This window comes from Kogia breviceps, chromosome 6 (assembly GCF_026419965.1).
Source record: "Kogia breviceps isolate mKogBre1 chromosome 6, mKogBre1 haplotype 1, whole genome shotgun sequence".
Taxonomy (NCBI): domain Eukaryota; kingdom Metazoa; phylum Chordata; class Mammalia; order Artiodactyla; family Physeteridae; genus Kogia; species Kogia breviceps.
Window position 1 is genome coordinate 120,002,248 of NC_081315.1, and position 12,834 is coordinate 120,015,081.

The following is a 12,834-nucleotide window of genomic DNA, read 5'->3' on the forward strand; positions in this document are numbered from 1 at the left end:
ATTAACAGGAGTTTTGAAGTTGATTCCAACCCTCATGGATGACCTTGAGGGGTTCGAGACTTCAGTGGAGGAAGTAACTGCAGATGCGGTGGAAATAACAAGAGAAGCAGAATTAGAAGTGGAGTTTGAAGATGTGACTGATTTGCTGCAATATCATGATAGAACTTTAATGGATGAGGAGTTGCTTCTGATGAGTCAGCAAAGAAAGTAGTTTCTCGAGATGGAATCTACTCCTGATGAAGATGCTGTAAAGATGTTGAAATGACAACAAAGGATTTAGAATATTACATAAACTTAGTTGATAAAGCAGTGGCAGGGTTTGAAAGGATTGATTCCAATTTTGAAAGAAGCTCTACTGAGTAAAATGCTATCAAACAGTATTGCATGCAACAGAGAAACCATTTGTGAAAGGAAGAGCCAATCAAGCAGCAAACTTCATTGTTGTCTTATTTTAAGAAATTGCCACAGACACCCACCCCTCAGCCACCGCCACCCTCATCAGTCAGCAGCTCTCAACACCAAGGCAAGACCCTCCACCAGCAAAAAGATTATGATCTCTCTGAAAGCTCAGTCAATGGTTAGCTTTTTTTAGCAAAAAAGTATTTTTTAATTAAGGTATGTACACTGCTTTTTTAGACATAATGCTATTGTGCACTTAATAGACGACAGTATAGTGTAAATGTACTTTTTTAAAAATTGAAGTATAGTTGATTTACAATATTATGTTTAAGGTGTACAGCATAGTGATTCAGTATTTTTGCAGATTATACTGTATTATAGGTTATTATAGGATGATAGGTATAATAAACATACCTTTTTTTTTTTTTTTTTTTTTTTTTGCGGTACGCGGGCCTCTCCACTGTTGTGGCCTCTCCCATTGCGGAGCACAGGCTCCGGATGCGCAGGCTCAGCGGCCGTGGTTCACGGGCCCAGCCGCTCCGCGGCACGTGGGATCTTCCCAGACTGGGGCACGAACCCGTGTCCCCTGCATCGGCAGGCGTACTCTTAACCACTGCGCCACCAGGGAAGCTCAAAACATACCTTTCATATGCCCTGGGAAACCAAAAAATTCATGTGACTTGCTTTGTTACAGTAGTATTCACTTTATTGTAGTGGTCTGGAATCAAACCCACACTATCTCTGAAGTATGCCTGTAAATGAAATTAATTTGATATTCAGTAGCTTTAGTCAAATGCTACAAATATGAAAGCAGAGAATATGATTTTTAGCTTTGTATTTTTATTTTCAAGCAATCATGTTTGCATAATAGAAAAATCTTAAATTGTTGTATACTGATTGACTTTATAATTTTTCTTAGTAAATTTAGGAAGCTTTGTACAGTATGACCCACTTAAATGCTAGCAGTAGAGTCAGCAAAAGTAGGATGGCCATTCTTTATTTTTTAGATTCTTAAGAAGTTAATGATGAAGATATTAGACCAGATTTTCTTTTAAATGTAACCAGATTTATATACCCCCAATATTTAGTGAAAAACTTCTTATGAATAATACAAACTTATTTTTTCTTCTAAGAGTGTACTAAAAGCACCTATTGTGAGCAGCATTACATGTAAAATCAGCATACTTTTTAGTTTCCAAGTTGCACAAGTAGTATTTGAACATGAACATCAGTGTTTTTAACTGCAGAACTGTGATCAGTTAAACTTGGAGGAGGGTTAAGGAAACACAAAAGATACGTTTTTGATCATGGATATATGTTGTAAAGAGCTTAGTTATTGGAGTTAGATATTTTATATTCTTTTTTTTTTGTACTAAGTCTCCAAATTCCAGTGTGTATTTCAAATAACCTTCTCATTTCAGACTAGCCGTATGTCAAAGTGCTTGATAGCCACATGTGTGGCTGTCATATTAGACAGTGAAGATCCACTCAATAAGATTACAGTCTGAGGACTATTGTGGGAAGGAATGTATGTAAAATACATATAAAAACTAAGTTCATACATACCTAACCAAACCTGCCCATTGTAAGTATTCAGTAAATATGTCTCTCTTTGCTGTCCATTATAGAAATAGCCTGTTTGTTACACTTTAGTTTTGTAGCGTCATATATAGTCAGAAACTTCAAGTCAGTAAAGTACTAATTGTTTTTCAAATTGGAGGAAGCAAAATGTTATTTCTCTAGATTAAATAACAGTAATCAAGAGTCAGGCCTTTGCAGTAAACATTGCTTTTACTCAGTTTGTTTTTTATCTTTCCTTCTAAGATTTAACTTTCACTGAATGTTGTTGGAAATGTTCTTTAATTGGTTAGTACCAAATTTCTGGTTTTACACTATGGTCCTATTTCTTTTTATCTCATTTTCCTTTGCTCTTTTTTTTAAACAGTGCCTCCTTATACACAACTAAAACTTCATTGTTGAAGAAAATATTCTCAACCAGGACCTATGTATTGTACTATAATGAAATATAACTGCACAGTACTTGGGAGACCTGGTTAATCCCTGTGATTTTTCCTGTGGCTCATTTTGTTGTCTCATTGATACATAGTTATTTTGTTTGAACAACCACATTGGTGATTTCACCTTGTCTCTAGCTCTTGCTCTCAGCCTTATTGAGTCAGATATAAAAAACCAAAGGCAAATTTAGGAATTAAGAATGAAAAATATAACCGTCCAGGAACTATATAGTACTTGTATCTTGAGATAAGGACATTCTTTCATTATGAGTAAAGACTAATGAGATGGAGGTGCTTAGTGAGAATAGATTCAGAAAAAGTTAATTATACAATTCAAATAACTCATTACCTTGTAGCATTACCTACCACCGGGGCCAGACAGCTCAGTTCCTTGAACCAGGGACCCTAGTACAGGTAGACTTTGGATGAACTCTGCTAACATTTGCTTCTCTTTGTTCTGGTCTTCCATTTTCTCTACTTATCATGTTCTTCATTTAGATGTCATCTTATTATCTCTCCTTTAAGTCTTAAAACCCAGGAGCCATTCTGTTTCGTAAAGGTGAGCCAGCTTGTCAAGGTAACTGATCCATTCTGTATTGCTTTTGTAGTTTTAATTTTTGGTTCATATATTTCTAACTTGTTCAGAGATAGTTCATTCTTCCTGTCTCTCCCAGGAATAGGCTATACTTCTATTTTTCCATGGTGATTAAAAGTAAAATCCTTAAAAACAATAGACATGTATATGTATTGGTGATAACATGAAGCATATGTATAGGAGGGGAAAGATTGCTGACATTGCATCTTTGTCTACAGCCAACATTCCTTAGGATAGGAAAAGAAAACAAGATTAATTTCCTAGGTTTGAAGCAAGAAAGAAAAGTATAGTTTTCTTACTGATCTGAGATTGAGAAGTAGCCCCAGGGTTAGTTAAAGTACTCTCAAGGGGTGTTTGGACTGATGTTAATGTTCTAGGCTTGGAATTTGAATAGAGGACTCTCATCTAGACTCTTAACTGTGTGGACGTCAAACTCAAGACATCTAAAAACACAAACCTGCTCCTTTCCAAGACTTCTTTATCTCAGTAAATGGCAACTCCATTCTGGTTGTTCAGGCCAAAAACTTAGGAGCATCATTGATTCTTCCTTTTAATATATACTCTTACAGCTAATATATTAGGAAATTCTATCAGCCTTTTCTTCAGAACTACTTCTCATTACTTCAATTTGGTGATCCAAGCTACCATCATTTCTCTGCTGTACTATTATGATAGCTTCCTAATTGGGACCCTTAAAACTTATGGCAGTTCACCTATTCTGGATTTTCCACTGAAGTTTTTATACCATTAATAAATTCTTAAGGAATGATAGTAATAAAAAATCATGATTTTTGTACCTTCTAATGAAATAACAGAGCTGAAATGATTTTATCAATGGATGCTAAAACCATTTGGTAAAAGGATGATGTAAAGCTTTGTAAGGGACGGATTAGACTGATAATACCTGAACCTACAGGTCATTCTTAGTGTCAGTAAAAGTGAAGCAGACAAAAATAAAGTTCCTCATGATTTGATTCAGTAGCAAGTACCACATATGAAGGGTTCTTGCCTAAAAAAAGTGCACTCAATATAATCAAGGTTTTAAATAAAATTACCAGTACATAGGAAATACAGAGGGTAGAGGAAAAACTTTAAAAATACCAAGAGGAAAAATATCAGCCAGATCTAGGAGGTGAGAAATTCTATGGGGCAAACGACATGAAAAAAGGTAATGGTGCAAGAAGGAGGGCTATTAAAGAGGCTTAAGAGGCCTAACAAGCAAATGCAGTGTGTGCATCTTGTTTAAAATCTGATTTGAACAAATCATGTATAAAAAGATAATTGGGGGAAAAGTAAATGCCAAAGACAAAAAAAAAATTCTCTTTTGTGAGTCTCATCTAATTGAGAATAAAATCCAAAACCCTTTCCATGGCCTGCAAAGGCCTATGGTCTGACCCTGGCTACTTCTCAGACTTTATCTGCCTTTCTCCTCCACTCTAGCCACTCAGGCCCCCATTTTCTTAGAATATGCCAAGCACTATTTACAATAGCCAGGACATGGAAGCAACCTAAGTGTCCATCGACAGATAAATGGATAAGGAAGATGTGGCACATATATACAATGGAATATTACTCAGCCATAAAAAGAAATGAAATTGAGTTATTTGTAGTGAGGTGGATGGACCTAGAGTCTGTCATATAGAGTGAAGTAAAACAGAAAGAGAAAAACAAATACCATATGCGAACACATATATATGGAATCTAAAAAAAAAAAAAAGGTTCTGAAGAACCTAGGGGCAGGACAGGAATAAAGATGCAGACATAGAGAATGGACTTGAGGACACGGGGATGGGGAAGGGTAAGCTAGGACGAAGTGAGAGAGTGGCATGGACATATATACACTACCAAACATAAAGTAGATAGCTAGTAGGAAGCAGCCGCATAGCTCAGGGAGATCAGCTAGGTGCTTTGTGACCACCTAGAGGGGTGGGATAGGGAGGGTGGGAGGGACATGTAAAGCAATTTACATGTCCCTCCCACCCTCTGCTCCAAAGATATTACCACATTGGTGGGACATTGTAAAGCAATTATACTCCAATAAAGATGTTAAAAAAAATTTTAAAAAGAAAACGCAAAATATCAGGACAGTTTTTTTTTTTTTACAATGGTGTGTTTCTGCTCTATAACAAAGTGAATCAGCTATACGTATACATATATCCCCATATATCCTCCCTGTGTCTCCCTCCCACCCTCCCTATCCCACCCCTCTATGTGGTCACAAAGCACTGAGCTGATCTCCCTGTGCTATAGGCTGCTTCCCACTAGCTATCTATTTTACATTTGGTAGTATATGTAAGTCCATGCCACTCTCACTTCTTCCCAGCTTACCCTTCCCCTTCCCCGTGTCCTCAAGTCCATTCTCTATGTCTGCATCTTTATTCCTGTCAGGACAGTTTATAATGGGAAATATTGAAAAAGTCACATTCGAAATGTGTTAGGCTTTTAAGAATCCAATAATACGGAAAGATTTTAGTTTCAGTTTCTTTCATTTACTGCTTAAGTAATGGAGAGCACTCTGAAATCTGAAAAGATACTTTCGAAAACTGGCTTTCTGATTACTTTTAAAATATGTATCACAAAGTTTCTCATCTTCTTTTCAGATAAATTCCAGGATAAAGCTCTTCTAATAAAAATGTTACCCCTGAGTTTGCCAAATTGCGTATTACTTTAATCTATCAATATAATCTTAGCATTTATGGTAGTAGGAGTCAGTATGTGCCCTTTGTGAGTAACAAGGTCTCAATCTAATCTGTCCTAAAAGGAAAGCTTGAATTTTCTTCCAAACTGATTTTGCTTTTTTGTTTTCCTTCCATTAAATTTTTTTTTTTTGCTATTTTTAAAATTTGCTCTTTTGCCATTCTATCTCTTAGACTCTTGTTTAGTTATCAGACAGGACTTTGGTTATGGGGACAGAAACCCAAATCAAACTATTGTAGGCAAAAGGTAGAATTTCTTATAAGGATACTAGGTTTGTCAAGTACTAAGGAAACTATGGACAGGGCAGGGATGCAACTGGTCCTTAGGAATGACTTCAACACTGTCAGAACACTCTTTCAATTGATTTCATTCCTCTTTGCAGATTGTCAGAAGTATAACCCCTAGCTGCTCCTTAGAGCTCTCAGGAGGGTATATCTCTGTCTGCTCAGTTTCTGTATAACCCTGAACCAATCAAATGAAGTCTGCGGGATGGCTATGATCTAGGTTGGTCAGATAATCAGGGAGTCAGAGTCAGGCAAGAGCATGATTGTCCTCACCATAGTTAGATGTGGAGAGAGGGGACAGAAAAGATAGACATTTACAACAGCCAACACCTTGGGCTTCTACTGAAGTTATCTATCTATCTGTGTAAAATTGGGACAGAACACAGTACTCTGTCATCTAATGTAAGTGTAGTGCATCAGTTACTTCCCTTGGCTTGTATTGAGACAGTTTTAGCTTCAGGCTTTGCTTCAGCAGTGAAGTCACACTGATGGCTTATACTGGGATACTTGGTATTACTAAACTTTATTTTACTATTCGGTTATATCACTCAGTAAGCCTGGAAGAGGAAATAGATTAATCAGAGACAAACTCTTCATTCAGGGAAGAGAGTGATGGTTACTGAGGGAGAGTGTGTAGCACTTTATGCATGAATCCTAATGCCAGAACACAGTGCTACTGGAAGGCTCAACTCATTTCTGTTTTTATTTGAGAAATAGGGAAAATAAAAGAATGGGAGCACTAGATGCCTAGAGAATTGGGGTATTTTATTTATATTGGATATGTTGCATGAATTATTCGATTTATGAGATGACAATACCAAATGTTCCGTTTTTACCAATGATCTCTTAATGGGCAATAAAACTGCTTTGCATCTGTTAGCAAATAAAGATTGTAAAGGAAAAATTGCTTTTTTTATTCTTTATGGTAATAAAAACTTAGTCATGATAATATACCATTCTCTTTTACTAAGCCCGTCCGCCACCTCTGCACACATACACACATAATACAAAGCATTCCTACCTGTCCTAACCCCAGGATTCTCCCCATCTCTCAAAGGGGTGCTTTTTGTTCAAGAGTCCTGACACATTAGGAACCCACAGTGTGATTTTGGATCCCCATGGGAGGATGGGGGTCTTCTGTGCCATCAATTTAGGCAGCAATAACAGAATCCACATTATAAGTGAAAGTCTTAAAATTTACTGGTACTCCCAGTAGTAAGGGAGCTTGAGGGGCTCTGTCCTATACCAGCTTTCATACTATAATAGTTAGAGGACATATAGTTAATAGAATGTGGTGATATCTTTGGAGCAGATATAACAAAGGAGATGCTTATTTGACTACATGTAAGTTTCACTAGCAGGAGCAGAAGTAACTAGAATTTTTAAATTTCAGCTTTATTGAGGTATAACTGACAGAATTGTAAGACATTTAAAGTATACATTGTGGTGATTTGATATATGTATACATTGTGAGGAGAAATTAAAGTCCATATTTCACCCTAGTTGGAAAATTAATGTAATGGATTATTTGGTTGATGTATATGTGATGTATATTGTTTTTCATTTTCTTTCTTTTATTTGTGCAGGCATGGGATGAGAATAAAAAGCACCTAAGCTTTATATAAACATATATGATCCCACCATCTAGAGATAACTACTCTTAGCATATTGGCATATATCTTTTTTAGATTTTTGTTGTTTTGCAAATGTTTAACAAAATTGGGAACATGCTCTTATACATTATCTAACACAGCAGTACTTTAACAAGATATTTTTCTTGATACAGTAAAAATAATGAGATAAAATTTTAAATTTAATTGTATTCTGTTCTGTGTAGTAAATATAGTAATTAACTTATTATTACAGGTGTAGTAAATATTAGGACCAATAGAAAAATATTGGTTGACTAAACACTTTTAAACCCACAGCTAAGTTTAAAAATCTGGAGTGTTTATATTCTTATGTAAGTTTAATGGTTCCTTTTTGTAAATATAAGATACTATACATTGGAGAATTTAAAGTTGCTTTTGATGAAATGTTTTTATGGTGCTATATTAACTCAGTTTTAGGATTGATAGTAATTTTTAAAGTTGTTTTCCTGTTTTTCTTCCCAGATCCAAGTATTTTAGAACATGCTCAAGAGGTGAGCACTTAACTATAGAGGTAAGTAGAGTCGTAAATCTGATTGAATAAAACTAGCTTCGGAAGGGCAGGAGAGACACTTTTTTTTAAGTAAGGGGAAGGCTCTGTACCTAAATGTAGTATGGACTCTTTATATTTCAGTATTATTGATAACTAGTGAATAGGGAGAGAATTGGAGTGGTGGGGGAAGCGTGAATAGGGAGAACAAGTTTGCAAAAGATTAAGATCCCATTCTTCTAGTAGAATTGTTATTTCTACTTAAGAAGTGGTGGGGTTTTTTGTTTGTTTTCGTCTTTTTTCTGCCCTATACAACTGAGCGAGAGGGTGCACTTCTATCAATTATAGTGGCTTATAGTGCCAGTGATTCTAGAGACAGATCAGTGGTCTGCCCTATTAGAGGTGTGGCAGAATCAAAACAGCAAGTTGATCTTGAACAACTCCACTGTATAATTTTTTGTGAGATATGTACCTTAGACAAATGTTCATCCTAACACTCACTTTCTTGTTGTTTCAGTTTGAGAATCTAGTAGAAAGTGATGAAGTAAGTATTTTCACAGCAGTATAAAATCCATATTTGTTCTCATTAGTCATCTCATAAGTTCTGACAATTTTTTCAATTTTTATTTTATTTTAGAATTTTTACTTCTTAGTTGTTATTTTTACTTTTTAGTCCCTTATCGTTTCCTTCTTTTACTGATTTATATTAGCAGATTATTCAGAATTTTCTATTATTTAACATATGTAATACTATATATACGACATATATATGTATTTTCATACATCAGTTATATATTATATGTGTGTGTATGTATACATATATATAAAACAGGTTTTTAAAGTATTCTGTAGAACTTGAGAAACTTTAAAAAAAGATATTTCTAACATCTTGCCGTCTTACCTAAGGTAAAATTCCTCCAGAGTAGACCCATTGTTTGACCATAGTTTTTATAGATTTCTGAGGGTAGAATTTATACGTTTGTTCTGCAATCACTTTCTGACTTTAGCCATTATCTTTTTTATAAGTTATTCTTTTTGTTGATTTTTGTATTTCACCTCATCTAAAAATGAATTTTAAGATGCATCCCAAGTACAGAAATGTTAAAATGGAAAAAAAAAAAGTACATTTTAGAATTAGTGAAATATGGTATATATTTCTTCTGCACTGGTATAGTTAGAAGAGTTTTAGTTTGTGTGTTAATATCCAACTTTGCTAAACTAATTATATGAGTTTGTGTAAATTATTTAACCTGCCTTGGGCCTACTTTCCACATCTCTAAAGTGAATTTGACTAGAAGAGCATTGCAAGTTTTTTTTTTCTTCATCATTTTTGTTTTCTAAAGAAAGAGAAAAATGTATTAAACTAAATTTAAATTATTCTTTAACCCAGCATTTCCCAGAGTGTGTACAGAATACTAGTCTCAGAGTGTAAATTGGCATATTAAAGGTTCTGGGAAGAACTATTAGAGAAATTGTAAAAGAACTGTTAAAGAAAATTATTTAAACTTGTCCAATTTAGCATTTCCCAAGTTAATTTGGGTATAAATTCATTTTTAAAATAGTAATACATATTTATTATTATCTGGTAGAATATATTTGAGGACCTGTCTTAGCCTTTTGTTTCCCAGTAAAATTTCTCCCAAATATTTTAGTGTTTCATAGAATCTTGTTTCTTTCCCTTTTCAGAAGTAACATTAATTTTGTGTATTTTTTAAACAAACACTTAACATGATATTTTTAAAGTTTCTGACAAGTACTAAATGTAAGATTTCTGTTAACCTTCAGTATAGTTCATCCCCCCATCATACAGCTTTTTAAAAGAATGTGTGATTCCAAGTGTCTTCCTAAGGTGTGTTTTGTTTGGTTTGAGTTTGTTTGTTTGTTTGTTTGTTTGTTTTGCTAACCAGTCTTTTCCTCTCTCATGTCATAGTTAGTGTTCGGTTTAGTTGAATGTCACATCCTGCTTTGTAGTGCTTTTTCCTAAGTTAATTTGGACCATTTGAAATTTTATCTGCTGTTACTTAGTCATACATTTTAATTGTGAGATGTGAATAGCACAGATGTGTAAGAAATACATAAATCCGAATCAGCCTTGAAAGTAGTTACAGTTTGCTTTGGAGGAAAAAACTATAGGTAATTTCAGAATCCCATGAAAGAGAACAAAAACAGTCTCGTTATCTGTGGTAGTTACATTCTATGAAGTTGCCGTGAATACTGAATTAGTGGATACCGGAACATTACTCCTAGGGGAAATACAGAATTAGCTTCCTACAGGCTTCTGATCACATTTTCATCAACTGATCAGTATATAAGCTTGTTTTATGTTTCCGTTTGACACCTTATTTTAATGTATATTATTGATTCATCAACTTTGAACTCACTACCAACAGCACTAATAATTCATGCCTGAATGAAGCAGATCTAACACATGTATGTGTAGGCACATGTAGGCATGTCACACCTTCTTTTGATTAGGAACAATAGGCAGCACTTCAGCACTACACATGGGGATCATTTTAAACAGCAAAATCAGGAACAAAAAAGCACAAAAATGCAAAAAGTGACACTGCATAGACTGCAAAGAGGGAACAGTAAGAGTGCTGAAACAGGAAGGCAGAGCATCACCTTCTACTTCAACTAGGAATGTGTATGTCAGGCAACCAGATTGTTTGCTGCTCTCTGCATGCCCATGAATGACCATAAGAGTGAGGGGAGCATTGGTTTTGATGTTGCAAATAAATTTTAACTCATTGGTGAATTTTCAAATCCGGAATCTGCGAATAATGAAGATCAATTGTAAATGATGAGAACATAGAGAATATGTTGTCTAGTACCATCCTGAACCCAGAAGGTCATTTGGTATAGAGTAAATATTTGTTATAAAAAATTAGGAAATGTCCAACAATTGGTTGCTGTATAATTAAGATACATATTAAACTAAATTTTGCCTTTGAGAAATAATAAAATGTTAAAGCTTTTTGTTTAAAACACTTTTAATAATGAAATTTATTACCAAGGTAAAATAGATAAGCAGAAAATATTTTGATTAAATAAAAATTTTATTGGCTTGCCTTAAATAGAATTCAGCTAGTGAAATTTGTATAATTGTTTAATTAATTCTTGCACAGGGGGAAAGCCCAGGAAGCAATCATAGGTAAGGCTTTTTTTTTTTTTTTTAATAAAACAAACGACTTCTATGTGAACTATAAGAAGCTCTTTAAAAATCCAGGCTCTGTCATTTGCTTGCTTTGAGGCTTGAACAGTTTACATTTCAGGACCTTGGTTTTCTCTTTCTATAAGACTGAGGCAAATAATAACATATCTCAAAAGGTTGTTTTGAACATTAAAGAATTTAATCTACATAAGTGCCTAAGTGCTTTCCTCCTGAACCTAAGTTGTTATGTATATTTTAGCTTTAAAAAACTATTTAATATATTAAGATTGATAAGTATATTTCTTTGAATTTGTAAAACTATCCCCCTTTTGCTTCCTTATGACATTCTAAAACTTGTTTTACTAATCATGTTTTTTACTTTATATAAGTAATACCTCAAAAACCAAACAAACAAAAAGCCCTAGGTAGAAGTTAGGGCTAAAGGAACAAAAGTAGGAGACATTACCTTATACATGGCTGGTTATAACCATGATAATTATCAAGACCTGAAGTTGGGGAAGGGGGAGGAAGTGGGGTGATTGGAGTATGGAGAGAGAGCAGTTGGTCTGAAGACTGAATAGGCAGACACTAGAAGAGGATTCAGAAGATAGCCAAGAAGCAGTGGGCAAAAAGAACCAGGAGAACATAGAAAACCAAGGGAAGAGGTAGAGACAGACTGACAGATGGAATGGAGGGAATGGTCAGCATTGCCACATGAAACTGAAGAAATATTAAAAGGACTTAAACTGTCTCATATTTGGCAACATAGAAGCCTTTGATTACCTTTGTTAGAGTTAGTAGAGCGATGAAAGGAGAGGCAGACTGTCGTGAGTTGATGAGAGAATGGGAAGTAAGGACATAGAAGGGAAGAGAAACAGTTGTTAGGAGCAAGGAGCTAGACTACTTGGGTTCAAATTCTAGCTTTGCCACATACTATATGACTTACTTGAATATAATCTGTCTTCATCTCATTTCCCTCATATGTACGATCTCTGTATATACCTTACAGGGTTGTTTTGAGAATTAAAATTAGTCAATATATATATGTAAAGCCCATAGAAAAGAACCTGACACACAGTAAGAGCTAGATGTGCTATCAGTAAACTTTTAGTTTCAGACATTTTGGCTGAAATGGGAAGGAGAGAGGGAGCAGTAGTTAGAGATAGGTATAGGTTAAATGAAAGTTTTCCCTTCTTCCTTTCTTTCCTTTCCTTCCTTTCCTCCAATCTTCACAAGGAAGAGGTGAAAACAGACAAGAAGAGTAGACTAAAGAAAAGAGGTACTAATTGATGGAGCAATATCCCACAGAATTCTCTGGAGTGAAGGTGGTGTGGGGTAGCATCAGTGATGAATGAATCAAGTATAAGTGTGACAGGTGACCTTGAACAAATTAAGGAATACCACCTCTTTAGAGGAAGGAGGGAAGAGTAGGGAGGATAGACTTAGGTAAGAGGAGGTCTGGCAAGAAGTTGAGGGATTTGATGGTTGGAGACATGCTCGTCACGTCTCAGAGTGTGGTGAAATTGACTTCTAAGAGAAAAGAGTTTGAAT

The 12,834-nt window shown here is 35.0% G+C and overlaps 1 protein-coding gene across 3 annotated transcripts in view; it reads left to right on the plus strand.

Annotated features, from left to right (window-relative positions):
• Positions 1 to 12,834, plus strand: part of AP1AR (adaptor related protein complex 1 associated regulatory protein) — a 38,463-nt gene that overhangs the window by 11,328 nt on the left and 14,301 nt on the right. For all 3 annotated transcript variants that reach the window (XM_067036491.1, XM_067036490.1, XM_067036492.1), the window contains exons 2-4: positions 8,105 to 8,153; positions 8,647 to 8,673; positions 11,258 to 11,283. In XM_067036491.1, coding sequence (XP_066892592.1) covers positions 8,105 to 8,153; positions 8,647 to 8,673; positions 11,258 to 11,283 — 102 coding nt within the window. The remainder of the gene's footprint in view (positions 1 to 8,104; positions 8,154 to 8,646; positions 8,674 to 11,257; positions 11,284 to 12,834) is intronic.